The sequence below is a fragment of the Columba livia genome, chromosome 3, assembly GCF_036013475.1.
Source record: "Columba livia isolate bColLiv1 breed racing homer chromosome 3, bColLiv1.pat.W.v2, whole genome shotgun sequence".
NCBI classification, from domain to species: domain Eukaryota; kingdom Metazoa; phylum Chordata; class Aves; order Columbiformes; family Columbidae; genus Columba; species Columba livia.
In genome coordinates this window covers 70,520,149-70,535,368 of record NC_088604.1, presented here as the reverse complement: position 1 = coordinate 70,535,368, position 15,220 = coordinate 70,520,149, and the positions used below count along the sequence as shown (strand labels likewise).

The following is a 15,220-nucleotide window of genomic DNA, read 5'->3' as shown; positions in this document are numbered from 1 at the left end:
TGGAGAGAAAGTGACTTCAAACCCACTTCACATTGCTCTCTCTGATTGCAGAAGAAGAAGGTAGGAGAAGAAACCACCCCCATAGAGATTCCCAAGGCAGCAGGATCTCCCTAAGAGACTGCACAGTTCCTCAGGACAGACCCAAGGCCACACACGTGTGACTGTATCTGCCTCCACGGGCAGGATCCATCTGTCCCAGGTGCCCAGGGTAAACCCATGGGTTTTAACAGGCCCTTCCACTGCAAGCTTTTGGGCTCCCTTTTGCTCTCTCCTGCCCTAGCCTGATGCTTGTCCCCCAAACAGTGCAAAGACTGTCAGGGATATGGGAGTGACCCTTGGAGTCCAGGCAGAATTTTGGCTGCACAACCTGTGACGAGCAGCAACACCCTCATTCTCTTGCAACAACATGGCGATTTTGTCCATGACAACAGTAGAAGAAGGCAGGAAAATAACACAGAGCTGGCACTAGGATGGATATTATCCCTCTTGTAAAACATGCTGACTCCCACGCTGAGAGCTGCCATTTCTGAGCCATGATCTCTACATGCATTTCTATGAGAAAGAATTGACCCCTGGTACAAATGCACATGGGAAAACCCACCATGGCAGTAGGAAGAAATGACATCAAGTGCTAGCACTGCTCTGTAAATTTCTGATGGTTTCATGCGAACATGGAATAAGAGAAAAAATTTGCTCAGACTAACTTAATCTCAGTGGCTTTCTCTGCAACTGAGGGAGAGCTTTCTTTAGAGATTTCTACACAAGTGAACATAAGCAGAGCCTTCTTTAAATTGAAGATGCAACTGGTACGTTTGCATCCACAGCTGATGCCTACACAGGTATGGATAGATGGGAAGGGTGACAAGCCCATGGATATCCTTCTCTCCAGCACTGACACCAGCACAGAGCTTACATGATGCCGCTCTGCCCAGTGTGGACACAGGGCCTGGTTCTGGGAGTCACTGTACTGCAGCCTGCCCAGATTTATCCTCTCCCCCTGTATGGATGGTGTACAGGTGAGCCAGCCTATTCCACTCCAGGTGGGCCTCAAAGGATGCCACAGGCAAGGTAGTAAAAAAGAGAGAGCATTGTTTCCAGGCTGTCATGCATCCCCTCCATCACTATTCCCCTCCTTGTGTCCCAGCGGCCTGAGCTGGCTTTGAAGTGGGTTGGCAGGGGACACAAGTCAGAAACAAAGCATGTGCCCCTGTGAGCCAACCTCTGCCCTGCTCCCTCCAGGTATGGCCATAGAGCTCCAGGGAGGAAAACGCACCTACTAAAATTGCACTGCTCATTATGAGGCTAACTAAACCGTAGCAGCACCCTTATGCTGTGCACCTGGACTACTTCTTACAAACCTAAATCTTCGCTTCATTGCTCTGCTTTTACGTTAGTGCAATCTTGTTAAAATCGGTGGCACGTTACAAAGTCAGTCAAGTGAAGCATGAAGCCCTGTATCTTTCAAAAGCTAAAGGAAACATAGTGTGTAATTACCCTGTTGGGAGATAGGGACTGGACTTATGGAAAGTCACAGCAGGTACCACAGTCCTCTATCTGTACTGGCTTGTACTCCAGCCTCATCAAGCAGTGGTTATCCACATCCATAAAGCACAAAACTTTATATGCTTAGTTCATATTGTTCACTTCATATGCTTAGTTTCATTTAATGAAATACTCCTAGTCAAACACCTAATTTCCTTCCAAACCTTATTCAACTTTTGGCTTCTGAGATGTTTATGGCAGATCCTCAAAGCAGGAGACAAATGCTAACCTTTTCTGTACTGGTTTGGGGTGCTGGGTCCTGGGGAGGAACCGAAAACTCTCAGCCACCTTCACCTTCATGTCCCCACTCTACAGAGCTTCTGAAAAACTCATTCATCTTGGGCACTTTAACACCTTCCAAATGGATTACATCAGTCATTTGTGGAAACAATGACAAGTGTTAACCAAGACGCAACTAGCCATAAACTCATGGCTTCAACTGTTCGTTAGGTACCTAAACTGGGATTATCACTCACACACATACATATACATACATACACACACACACACACACACACACACAAAGAGGAAAAAAGAAAGAGTCAGTGAGATAGATCTGAAGTAAATACTAGCTTTGGATGCAAAGCATTGGCTATGTGGATGGTGTGGTTTTGCTTTTGGTTCATTCCTTTATGCATATCACAGACTTCATCAAATCATCCTCCTTAAGGAATCTGGATTACTTGCATAGAGGGGGTTGATTTACACCTCTCAAAAAACACCTCAATATATCTAAACCTGCTGTCTTACCCTGTAAAGTAGCGCAGACTTTTTAATCTACCGGAGATTCACATGTTTATGTAAAGTCTTTCCATTCCATCTCTAGCTGAAGCACACGTTCAACTTTCCACTAGAAACTGCCAAAAATGCCTCAGACTCACAAAGTCAGAGAGTAGGAATTCAAGCTTCACTGTGCATTCAAAGATAAAAAAGTTAAAACTCTCAATTTTTATCTCACATTGCAAACTTTTCATTAATCAGAAGAGTCTGAGGTTCCCAAGGTACAGGTTTGCTAAGAACAAAACACTGGCTCAACATTAGTTTCTGCTCTTTCATTAGTAGCTCTCAGAAATTAAGTTTCTTCACAAGGACTGGAAAAAGTACATCCTAAAATAAGCCTCTTCATGAAAAACACAAATAAAAACCACTAAAACATTATTTACCTATGTGTAACATAAAACTGTTCATGTCTGGAAATAACACCAGTCCTGACTCTTCTAAATAACTTTATTCCACATAATTTATTGTAAAAGACCTTTCAAAAAGTATTACATAGCTTTGTACCCAGGAAAGGGAAGCTGGTGGCACACACTCCAAGTCTCCCAATGTGCAAAACTCATAGATACTGAATGAAATGCATGCCAAAGAAATAACCAGAATAGTACTATAGCTATTCTTAAGAGCCCTGCACTAGGTTGGGCTCAGATAAGAAATGGATAGGTACAGATTGGCTTTACTAATAAATTACCTTCTTATTTCATTTCATTTCATTTCATTTCATTTCATTTCATTTCATTTCATTTCATTTCCAGAAAGAAAGACTTCTGCAGTCACACTCAAAGCAATGTATTAATGCAAAACCCTGGGCTGTGTTACACATTATAACTAGTCCTATCATAGCTGAGCAGACACGACTGAAGCAAACACCAGCAGTCACTTGCAGTTATCACATCAGTTTACATGTCGCAGTCTGTCAACTAATACCTGGGGTGGTCAGCAAAGATTTTACCCAATTAACACCTTTGAAAAGCAGCTGAACATGCTGAAGAGATGCACTCACAGCTTTGCAGGTTTGTAAATGAAAATCCATGCCATCTTCCTTGGTTTAGCCTAGCGATATCTAGAACTGAAAATACAAACACCTACAAAAGAACTGATGGTTTAACCTCCAACATTTAGGTGCAAAACCCGTGGCTTTTCCCCATACAGCACAGAGCACCCATGACCAGTGGGATATGCAGCAAGACAAACATCTGGGGAAGAAAATCAACCCTACAACTCAACAAAGCTCTGCAAAAAATTAGGAGAGCAAGTATCAGGAAGGACCACGGTAGACTTCCAGAGTCTTTAGCAGGCCATAGTTAGCAGCATGCTAGAGCCAACCCTTACCAATGTGTGTGGATTGCTATTTTGTGTTATTAATGTGTCCTTGTTTGAATACCCAAAGTGGGAGATTTGGAAGGGGTGGAGTGAAAGGGTGTACCGATAGACTACACTCTCTGACTGCTTCTGCATCCTCTGACACTAATGGCATTGGTGCAGTCCAGAGGCAATGAAGTTTTCAAATACCAAAACACCCATCTGCCTTTGCCCGCTTTGCTTGTGAGCTCTGAACATCCTGTCACCAACACTGCACAGCCTCTAAAATGAGCTCCTGCAGAAAACCAACACTTACATCTATGATAGTAACATCTTCAGCCATCACAGGGCTTTGACTAGACCTGCATGGCATGCAAAGAGATGCTGCTCAACAGACTTATGGGTATCCTGGATCTGGATGTTCTGCATGGCCAATGCTGGTGAAGCAGCCCTGCAGTGACAACAAAGCCTTAGCTTGGAGCCCTAAAACCAAAGCTGGCCACTACTAGCAAGGCAAATAAATTTGCATTTAAGTAGCTTAAGCAGCTTGCTACCATCTTCTGGATTGGCCATCTGCTTACCGTTCAGAAGCACAAATATTTTGTTAAAGCAGCAAAGCTTCCTGAAACACAGCAATTTCCTTCCATACAAAGGGGCCTCAAATTAGTCAAAAGTTCCTGTGGCATTTCGAAGTTTCCCTCTTTGCCTTTTCAGTTTTCACAGGGACTGCTTGTAACCATAACAGGTTTTTTTTTTTTTAAATATATAGATATTTATACAGCACAAGCAGCTTAAAATGTATATTTGCAAGAGGCCCCTCTTGCTGCAAAAGCCAAACGGTTCCTTTCTCATTGCCAAAAGTCTTGCAAACCCAATGGCTAATTTTATGGAGGCTATTATGTTTGGATTCATAGGGCCTGTTTCTGCCATCCTTACTGCAATTATTAGCAGCTTGTTCTGCAAGGTTCTGGTCTCAAGAAAAAGCTCCCCAAGAAAAGCAGCAGGTAGAATGGTGAGAACATGCTAAAAATAATCCCTCCCCTTTCAGACACACCGCCTTCTTTCAGAAGCATCCATACTAACTCATCAGCTACTCTGATGCATACCCACACCAGACCCTCAGGTCCACTACATAACTGGGCTCTCGCTTTAGCTTTCTCCAGTAGGCTTCCATCCTTCCTCTCTCTCTGCTGGTGCTAGTAAACAAAACTTGTTTCCTCTTGTATCTCCTCCTCCCCTGCGCCAACACACACATGGCTGGTTGCTTCCCTCCTCTCCCCACGGGGAGTGTGGAAGCTGTCCTCTCCCAGACGTGGTCCCACCACACTGCTATGAGGGCATGGCTGTGCTCACACCTCCCTCCTGAATAGCTGCCACTGCCCTGTGCAAGCACAACATGGGACAGCTGGTCTGTTGCCACTGGAAGGGAAGACTTAAGCCAATAAAAAGCCATTTCTCTTTTATCTTTACTAACGTGGTGGTCTGAAATCTATTTCCACCCCTCCAAGGTTTTGCATTCAGTCCCAGTCCCATGTGACATCAGCAAGTCCAGGTTTTCAGCCTGCCCTGCACAGCGTAGTACCAAACGCCAGCAGGACCCCATGATGTCTTATACGACTCATCATCCCTCCCTGAGAGTAATTTAAAGAGCTCTTTTTGCAGAGGAAGAGGCAAGCGAGTGTTTGCAGCGGTGTCTGGTCCCCAGCAATCAGCACGCCCATGGGCAGGGCTCATCCTGGCTGGGGACTGATCTGCTGGAGCACTTGTGGTCTGAGACACCTCGTGGCAATAAAGAGGTATTACCTTGCACTCAGCAACTGAAACCCAGCAGCTCTGACCCTGACTGGGAAGGGCTTTCATCAAGACCCACACGGTCCTTTGACAGTGATTTAAGTAGCCACTGCAGATCTGGGAGGATCAACTTGACTTATGATAGTCAGAAAGAAAGAAGAACAGGAACTCAGTGCTCTGGCACAGCAATCGCCACATTGCAACCAAAATGTACATTAATATACACATCTATCAAGAAAATTTGGCTTGCTAATATTGTTGGTTTGGTTTAGACTTTATAGGTTTTCAATATTATAGCTGTGCTCTTACAGAAGAGCTTATTTTTCTGTTTTATTTCACTTTCTGTTGGGTTTGTTTCTTTGGGAAGAGAGCAATTTCTTCTGTGTCTTCAAGCACCAGACATTTCAAGTTGTCGATGCCATCAGGACCTTCCAGATATTCACAGCCACACACTCTGAGGTTCTGCGTACATACACCTTTGGACCTGAGACTCAGGAGAAGGGCTCCAACATCACAGAAGCTGCTCTAAGAGCCTACTACATAGCAAATATCTAGATCAATAGTAAGTCATTTCACTCACAAAGGAGACTGTGAAGTTTGCTGACTGGAATAAATGGAAAGCTGGGATGCTCCACATTTTCAGGCCCTCCAAGCCTGTGCTCATAGTCTCTTTCACCAGAGAAATGTGACCTGATCACTAAACTGAATTTATCCCTAAGCACCTATCTGTGGTACAGCTGGAATAACATCCCAGACTGGAGAGGAAGACACCAAGCCACATCAGTTTGCAGGCTTGATCCAGCAAAATAATATTCCTGTACTTTCTTCAGCTATGTCCAGTGGTTTCAGGGAGTACAACCGCACAGGGCAGATAAGCATGCATGTAAGCATATCACAAATCACACCATCACAAACAATAGACAAGAGGGGGTCTACAGCAGGGACAGTATCAAAACCTGTGTCCTGAGTCACGGAGGGGAATTTGAGTCCCTGCACCCTTCTCCTCCTCAGGGGACAGTCAGCTCACTGACTGTCAAGGACAGCACAAAACCAGCAGTCTCCCACCGAGCTTTGATAAAACCCTGCAGAGATATTACTGAGCATCTCACAAAATATTTCAGTCATAACTTCTTGTTTGGGAAGTTTCAAGTAGAAGAGAACAGCAGCTTAGGTTGAGCAGTTCTCCGGTACTGCAGCATTCAACTCATTTTTAAAGCAGAGCCAATGGAGCCCAGGAAAGGTGAGATGTCACTTTGATAGTTTTTCTTGGGCCTATGAATGAAACCAGGTCTTGTGATCCTCAGCCCACCTCCCTAGTAATAAGACCTTGGACACTTATCAAATACATATATTAAAAATACATATATCCTGAAATCAGGCTGAAGCCTCAGTCCAGCTGATCCAGATGGAGTCTTTCCACCACTGCCATTCACTCTTACATTGTTTATAATACAATTATTTTGGGAGACCAGAAGCATCAAACTGACAGCACAGGGAGGAGAAAAGCCGATGTGAAGCTCAGCTGACACAGCTGGTGAGGCTACGAACACACCACCCAGAGCACCTGCTGCAGCAAAATGCAGTAGGCCTTCTGCCAAGTCCCCACACCGCCGTCAGCTTGAGACTGCTACAGCGTCTCCATCTCTGAGCTGCCAGGCTTTCTGCAAAGCCTCCAACAGTACGGACCACACAACTATGTCATCAAACTCGGCATAGCTTCAGATGACGAAAGGGAAAGACATTCAGATTATGCGAAAGTGCAGCCCAACTGCTCATGCAGGGCCAGATTCTGATGCCATTAGGTATTTCAGCAGGGCTGTCACATGAAGCAAGACACTACCCAGCAGGAATAACAACATCTAAATTCAGCCCTCCAGTTACCTGGCCGCAGCCTGCATGCTGCAGTGCTCTCAGAGCTGGCCCAAGGACCTCAGCAGCACAGGCAAAACTGAGTGCTGGCTTCCCGAGGCTGAAAATGTGAGTCCCAGATACTTCTCAGGCTGTGGGAGGGGTGGGCAGCCTGGGGTGCTGTGCCCACACTGCCCTCCCTTGGCAGTGGGAGCACCCAGCTCTGCGAGGGCTGGTCAGGAGGGCGGCAGGGCTCAGGGTGGGCATCATGATCCACCAGCCACAGCAGTATGGTTTGCCAGTCACATCTGCCACTTTCTGTTGTACAAGTTTTAATGTAAACTCAGTAGTTTTTGCTGGTTACCAGCTAAACTCCTTCCCTCTCCATGCACCCTTTCAAGTATGCCATTCTAAGAGGAGGAGTAAAGCACTTAATTACAGAATACAACGACAAATTACATTGACTATTCAATTTTTCTTATTTTTTGTCTTCTTTTTAGAGACAAGGAAAAACTAACATTCCAGCTCCAGCAGTTCTGCACTTTTCCCCCAGAAAAGTTACAGCCAAAATATTGCAGCCAACTATACAGCAAACATGACGACTAATAACCATTTGAAGAGTTGCCTCTTACTTTACAGCTGATGTATATATTAAGAATGAGCAACTCCTCCAGCAGAAAAAACAGTCAGTTTAATGCCAGAATAATACAACAGTCAGAAAGATTTGCTGGAACTGGGATTGTTGCAAGATGCCCAAGAGGACTTGATGACTGAGAAATAGTGAAATAGCTGTGCTGGAACAATGTAATATGAACACGCTCCACAGTCCTCAAAGAGTAATTTGCTCTGTTTAATGAAGAGCTGATTTGATGATCAAGTTACCCACTGAAGAGGGTGATTTAAAATCCACACTTCTCCAGACCACCTTCTAATCCTTACATAGTTAAATTTGGATGCACCTTTCAGGTTTTCTTCCAGGGTCAGGAGCAGCTTGGACTGACTTCCTTTCAACAGGATTTCACTGTTTAATCTGATGTAACTAACGATCTTCTCTTTGTTTAGGAAAAGCTCTCTATTTGGAGCACACAATTTCTACATGACTTAGGTCTTTCTTCCACCTTTCCTTGCTTCTCCACTCCTTGGAGCTATTTGCTTTAAATATAGACCAATTCTGCCAAATGCAAGCACCTAAACTGAAATGAAGCCACACACACAGACTGATTTCAGAGGCAATGAAGCACAGTCAGCTTTTACCATGGCCTCAGGGTGTGTAGGCACCCCATAGGGAAAGAGCCCCCATGTCCCATGATGCAGGTGTAATTTATGAAGAGCTAACGATGGGCATGGGGTTACAAGTTCGATGAGAGTGATGTACGGTGAACCTTACAACCTACGCAGATTTTAACCATCCTATAAATGCTGAGGATGGTACAAAACACACTGAAGCTTAAACACACATTTGCAGAAACTCTGAGGGGCAGAGTAACATCCCAGACAACAGTCCGGGGGAACAGGCAAGGGGGAATCAGCATCTGCAGAGCTACATGGGTCAGAAACCCAGAAGCTGCATGCCTTAGGAGGGCAGGACACTGGATGAGGGGTCTGAAGAGGGGCAGGTACCAGGATGTCCTCCAGAAGAAAGGAAGAGGAGGGAGCTCAGCAGCCAGCACAGGTCTTGCTAGAGTCTGGAGACTCATGAGCTGCCAGCACAACCTCCCATCTCCCCAGGCAAGATGAAACGACACCATGAAGGAGCCTCTGTGTAAACACTGTTTGATGTTGCTCTTGTTAACTCTGCTACCAGTATAGTAGTTAAGCATTCAACCGTGTGGTCCACCATAGAAGAAATTCATTTTCATTACAAACTTGTCTGAACTTTAAAGAGCAACCAGGGAAACCTGACACTTTCCAGGTGCTTGTACATCCCCAAAGGAAATCAATCCAGCTAAGGAGGTGCTGCAGGCAAATGCTGCTGATGCCTGTAAATAAAAACGCGAGAGCTGGGATCAGAGTGTCAGAAGTCCCTCTAGCCAGGTACAGAGTCAAGTGCAAAATCCTGTCACTGGTTTAAACAAAGCAGGCAGTGGAGATGCAGACTAAACCATATCATACCTCTAAATCCTGAGACATCCAGGGTGTGGAGGAAAGCTTAGAAACGTGTGTCCCGAGACTCAGAGAACAGACAGCAAAGCAAACGCCCTCAGCAGTTCTCATTTTTTAAATCTTCTGCTTTTTAAGCCACTGTCTTGATCTTGGCAGTGCTTATTTTGGCACTGCAGTTCATGAACATTCAACTCAGACTGTAGGTTTTGCAGCCAACAGCACAGCAGAATAAGCAGAAGTATAGCAAACACATATAAGAAAATGTAAACGTGAGTTCAAAGGCTTTATACTGGGTCACACATAGCAAAGGATCTTCCAGATGACCTCCCATTTCTTCAAAAGACCCATCACTCCTCGATTGCCCTGAAAATGTAAGCTACACCACTCCTCCGAGGCGATGCTGTCAGTGCAAGCACAGCCAAAACGCAATTTCTCAGCCCACATGGAAGCAAAATACTTGGGCTCTTCACAAGCCAGAGAAAAAGTATCTCCCTAGCTTCAAGATCTTCTGTTCCCCTCTGGATTTCACTGCCTCACAACCTGGTGGTTCATTTCTCTCTGCCATGCTGGGCAGGGACATGGGCTGGAGAGGTGATTTCTCATCTTGAGGAATAATGAAAAGAGTCACAGTTCCAAGCAAACAAAATTTCAACTGCAATCAAAGGAATAAAAGCAATCTGGTATTGCAACACACCAGTGAAATTACTGCTTTAGGGGGCTGTAAAACAGACAGGACAAGTGGCAATTTGGGGGGCTAGAAAAGCACAACAAGGAGCACCGGTACCTGCCTGAGGGGCCAGCGCGGTGTCTGCAGGGCTGGGAGCACCCGCTCCATGCTGCACAAGAGTGTGGTATGTCTTCGGGGAGATAACAGCAGCTTCCCGAAAGGAAGGCACATCTATGTCTGTGCCATTCCACCTGGATAAGAGACCACTTCACCTGCTGAGTGCGTTAGTGGTCTGCAGAAGGCACAGCGAAACATCCACGGTCCCTCCTTCCCCTGAGCACACACGCTACAAGAGGTAAACATTCCCATGATACATGCACCTAGTTATGAACGGTTTGCTTGGGCAGGTGAGGAGTACTAATTTATGAAGACATGCAACTCAAGTTAAACAACATAAGCAGATCCTGACACTTCAAAACTAGAAAATTGAAAAAAGAAAAAAAAGGTGCTGGTTTGTCTTCAAGTTTTTGAATACTTGGGATTGCAAACCTTACCAAACACAGGCTCACTCTAGAGGTCTTTGGTCAGAAAAAGGTTCTGGTCTCAGCTATACCTGAGCTGCAGCAGTGTAAATTTGAGAGACCCAACACCTGCCAGCACATCCCAATGCCACCTTATCCATACTCCTAAGCACTTCCCCAGTGATGGAGAGAGCTGGGTGACACAGTGACACAGCTGCCAGCTGGAGAAACCACGGATCCTAGAAGGGCACCGGAAATTGAGCCTAGTAAAAATACTGCTTTGCTTCATTGATCTGAAGATAATGGACCACCTGCAGACGGCTACAGGCAGCTTGCAGCAGACATGCAGTCCAGCCTCAGTTATCTTGAGACTCAGAAGGCATATTTACTATTTCAGTGTCCTGCATGAGAAATGTCAATGACACTTGAGCACTGAATGTGTCTGAGGAAGGAGCTATGTTTTTTGGGCATATGAATGCTCACTCTATGCACTGGATCATACAGACAAGATTCTGTTCCCTCTGCAGGCAGAGAGAAAGCGTGCCAGCTCTTTATTTTGCTCCATGGTCTACTCAGCCCTCCTCTGTTTTCCTTCTGTATAGCACAGCTTCTGATAGCATCTTCTTAAAGACATGTCCGGTCAACCTCAGTCCATGTGCTGTCTGAAGAGCTGGAATTACAGACTTCCACAGCACAAGGGCTTTCATACCTCTGACACACCCAGAGGCTGGTCCAGAGCTATACAGTTAAGACCATTACAGCATTGTGTGGGGGACTACGGTGGGTCCGTGGATTCCCTGACGGAGGGCATGGGAACAGAAATTAGCCCTGAAGATATGAAGGCCTATCTGTGAGAAAGATGGGAGTAAAGGAGTATCCAGAGATGTTAAGGATGTACCCATGAGAGAGAAGGGAGTAGAAGAGCAACATTGATGACAGCAAAAATAGCCAATGAGATGTTACTGCTGTAACTTGTAACCAATAGTGAAGAGACACATAAATTGGTAAAACTGTATAAAAATGCACTTGTGACAATAAATGGCATCTACTACTTTCATCCTGGAAGAACTTGGTCCATGTTGTTTGTCCGTCTCAACCATGACAGCATTGTCCTAAATAACTGAGAAGATACATTGCTCAGAGCTAAATGAAGTGGAAAATTCCCTTGGAGATCCTTCTGCTTTCTCTGTTTATGTCACACAGTCCAGAGAAGGAGGGAAAATGAGAATTAGTGCTGCTGTCAGCAAGGCTATTGTACCAAGCTCAGCCTCCTAATGCTCCTCCCAAATTTGTCCCACCGGCCACAGGTGGTGCTTGAATATTATTCGTATAAAAGCAACTGAGGAGTGTTTCTACAGAAGGACTGCCTTCTGCTGTCGGTATGTGCTCTACATCCTTCCACACATGGGATCTGGCAGCAAGCTACAAAAATCTCTCTTGGCAAAATAAAAATGGGATCTTCCCCTAAACTGGCTCCAGCACAACACCCTTCTCTTAGACTTCCTCAGCCTGAGAGACTGAGCATAGCAATCCTGGGCACAGTCCCCACGCTGTTTTTCCGTTTTGATAAACAGAAGCAAAGTCAATGACAGCACCAGCCCAATGCCAGACCCTCACTGGGGGAAAATCTTTTCTTTCTTTCCACAAACAAAAAAATGAAGGGCTCTTTCACTTCCTTTGTCAGAGCGCTACTGCTGCGCCAAGGCAGCTTCCCTGTCTCCCAGACACAGAACTCGGGCAAAGGCTCAAAGTGCAGAGTGAGTTTGGGACAGGTCACCTAGACAGGGTGCATGCTGGAAAGGCGAGGAAAGGAGAATGGGAAGGGACCATTTCAAACACAAGTAGAAGATGAGAAAGCAGGGACAAGGGCAGCAAAGGTGTTCAGCAACAGCTTTTAACCCCTGAGAAAGGACTCCAGCACTCACTAGCCCTCCTGCCTGAGACTGCACTTCTTCAGGGCACAGTCTGGGGTTAGTGGCTTATAACCACTCCGTAGACTGGAGAAGGAAAGTGGTGCCCACTCAGCATGGCCAGCACACCTCCAGGGACAAGGAGCACACATGCAGCCCACACACAAGTCCTGTACAGCCCCTCTGGGGGTTAACAGTGCAGTGTTCCCACTCAAGCAGGTTTTGGTGCACTCCAGAAATCCTCAGCCGGGAAGCATGCAGCGCTCTGCACAGTGCTGTGCCAAGACATTTGGGTTTGTTCAGAAATTGGCTTGGTTTTACAGCACGTTGGTGTGGGGCTGTGGACAACGGAAGACTGTACTGAAAGTTTTGAATGTAACTTCCACAAAGTTTCAGGCTCCCCTAGAGTCACTTTAGACATCACACAAAGCAAAAGCCTGCCTATGTTCAACAGCTAACACTTTTCCTCAGAGGCTACGACATTTCCCATTATATTGCCTGTGATATTAGCACCCAAACTCCCCTGCCCCTTTCCCTCTCGTGTGCCAGCAGGCAGCCCCAGGGACAGCAGATCCAGTTGCCCCTCCATTCCCCACTGCCACAAAGCAGCACCTCTACAAACCCACTTCCAGGAGAGCGATCCCAGGTTTAACCTGGGTAGGCATAGCACCGCACAGAAAGACAGACAGCAGTGGATACATGAGCACCTCCCAGCAAAGCTTACCTGCTGTCACCCTCCTGCAAATGCACTCTGCCGCTAGTCTGCAGCTGTGCACCCTGCAAGCCACACACCTTCAGCAGCCCACAAAGAGAGGGTTGTACAGAATCTTCAAACCAGGCTTGAAGATATTTCCCTTGTTCCAGGTCAAGGAGATCTTTCCAGTGTGTGTAGCTGCACACTAAAATGCACCAGGAGTCATGGGTGACATTAGGTCCTGCTCAGCCCTGAACTGCTGAGATGCTGATTTGGGCTCAAGATGGGGCAGCCACCTCACTAAGAGCTAGGGAGCAGGTGTCCCCATACCGCCCTGGCCACTGTAAATCCAGCAGTTAAAATGTGGTGCTGAAATGTCCTTCTATATCTGCCCCTAGCCGTGCTCTGGTGCAAAGACCTTGTGGGCACAAACCGAGACAGGGACTCAGCATTGCCTGTGATGCAAACAATGCTGTCCACGCAGGAAAGGATGGGGAAGATCAGCCACCCCACGCGACCTCCAGAGCAGCTTAAACCAGAGACTGCGAGGCCGGGGAATCCTGCCAGCAGCCCCAGCCTCGCCCAGGCTGATCTAGGGTCCAATTCAAAGGACTCCGAGGACGAGAATGAAGAGGGATCTCGCCTGACTTAAAAAGAGATGCTCAGCGCGGGGGCTGCCTCCTGTCAACCCCGTCAAACGAGTGAGCGGGGCTCTTCAGCCGACCCCAAACGGGATGAAGGGACCGGGACCTGGTGCCGGCGGGAATAAGGCACAGGCGGGCTAAAGGCAAGAAGGAAGCAGCCCTCCGTTGCCCCCGCCTCACGTTTGGCCGGAACCGTCCTTGCGGGCTGCAGCCCCGCGCTGCCCCAAGCGCAGCCGAGCCGCAGCCGGCTGACCTGAGAAGGTCTCGATGTCCGGGAGCCGTGGGGGTCCCCAGACCCTCGGTGCTGGGTTCGGCCCGGCTCTGCAGATACACACAGCCCCCCGCTCGGGTTTCCCATCTCAGCCTGCGGCAGAGAAGCGCTGAAGCGGCCGGTCTGCCCACCCCGGCACCGGCGGAGGGACCGGCACAAACACGGGCAGCAGCAGGTGCCTCTGCAGGCAGCGGCCCGGCTTGGCAAGGAGGGGTGTCCCACCGCGATGCCGCCCCGGCTCCCCCAAGTACCCGGTCGCCCGTCACCGCAGCGTCTCGAAGCAACCCCTCGCCCCGCGGCACAACTCCCCGCCACGCTCCCACCCCACGGAGGCGAGCCGGGCACGCCGGGTGCAGGGGCCGGCAGCCGCACGCGTGGGCCAGCAGACGCTCACCCACACGGGCGCAGAGCGGGGCACCTCCGGGGGCGCCCGGGGCGGCTGCCTACCTGGGGCGGCGGCGGGCAGCAGGACGGCGAGGAGCAGCAGGGCGGCCCAGGGCCGAGGCGGGGCGCGGGGTGCGGCGAGCCCCGCCATGGGGCCGGGGGTAGCGGGGCGCGGGCGGCAGGAGCGGCGGGGCGCGGAACTGCCGCCCGCCCGGCGTCCGTCTCCGCGGGGCTGCCCCGCTGCTTCCAGCGCGCCCCGCCGTCTCCTCCTCCCGGGCTGCCGGGAGACTGCAGCGGGGCGGCCCCGCGGAGGCGGGCGCCGGCCCTCCGCCCCCCGCGGCACCCCGCCGCCCCGGCCCCGGCCCGCCCGGCACCCGCTGCCCGCCCCGACCCAGCCCGCGGCCCGGCACACCCGCCCGGCCCCGCCCCGTCCCGGCCCGGCCGGCCGTCCCAGCATCATCCGCTTCCCCTGCGTGCACTCACCTGGCTCCTCCAGAAAACTTCTCCTCGGGGAGATCCCGAGCTCTGAGCCTGTCCCTCAGAACCCAGGGGAGCTTCAGCTGGCCCACGCGTGTTACCCACGCACCATGTTCAATTTATCTTGTCCCCTGTGGCACTGAGCTCTGCCAGCTGAGGTGGATATTCAGTCCTGTGCAGGCACAGCGTTCACATCAATGAACGACTGTACAGAACTTTCTGCACAAGGTTATCTTTCCTTCTTCATATCATCCTTTGTTCTTTCTGAACTTCCACCCCACAGCTGGCC

At 48.6% G+C, this 15,220-nt stretch overlaps 1 protein-coding gene across 2 annotated transcripts in view; it reads right to left on the bottom strand.

The window, feature by feature from the left end:
* FNDC1 (fibronectin type III domain containing 1) overlaps nt 1–14,750 on the bottom strand; it is a 68,061-nt gene extending 53,311 nt beyond the window's left edge. The window contains exon 1 of one of the 2 annotated variants that reach the window (XM_065057538.1): nt 14,518–14,750. In XM_065057538.1, coding sequence (XP_064913610.1) covers nt 14,518–14,605 — 88 coding nt within the window. In that variant the 5' untranslated portion in view covers nt 14,606–14,750. The remainder of the gene's footprint in view (nt 1–14,517) is intronic. The other variant, XM_065057537.1, reaches the window with a different exon arrangement.
* Between the last annotated feature and the right edge of the window lie 470 nt (nt 14,751–15,220).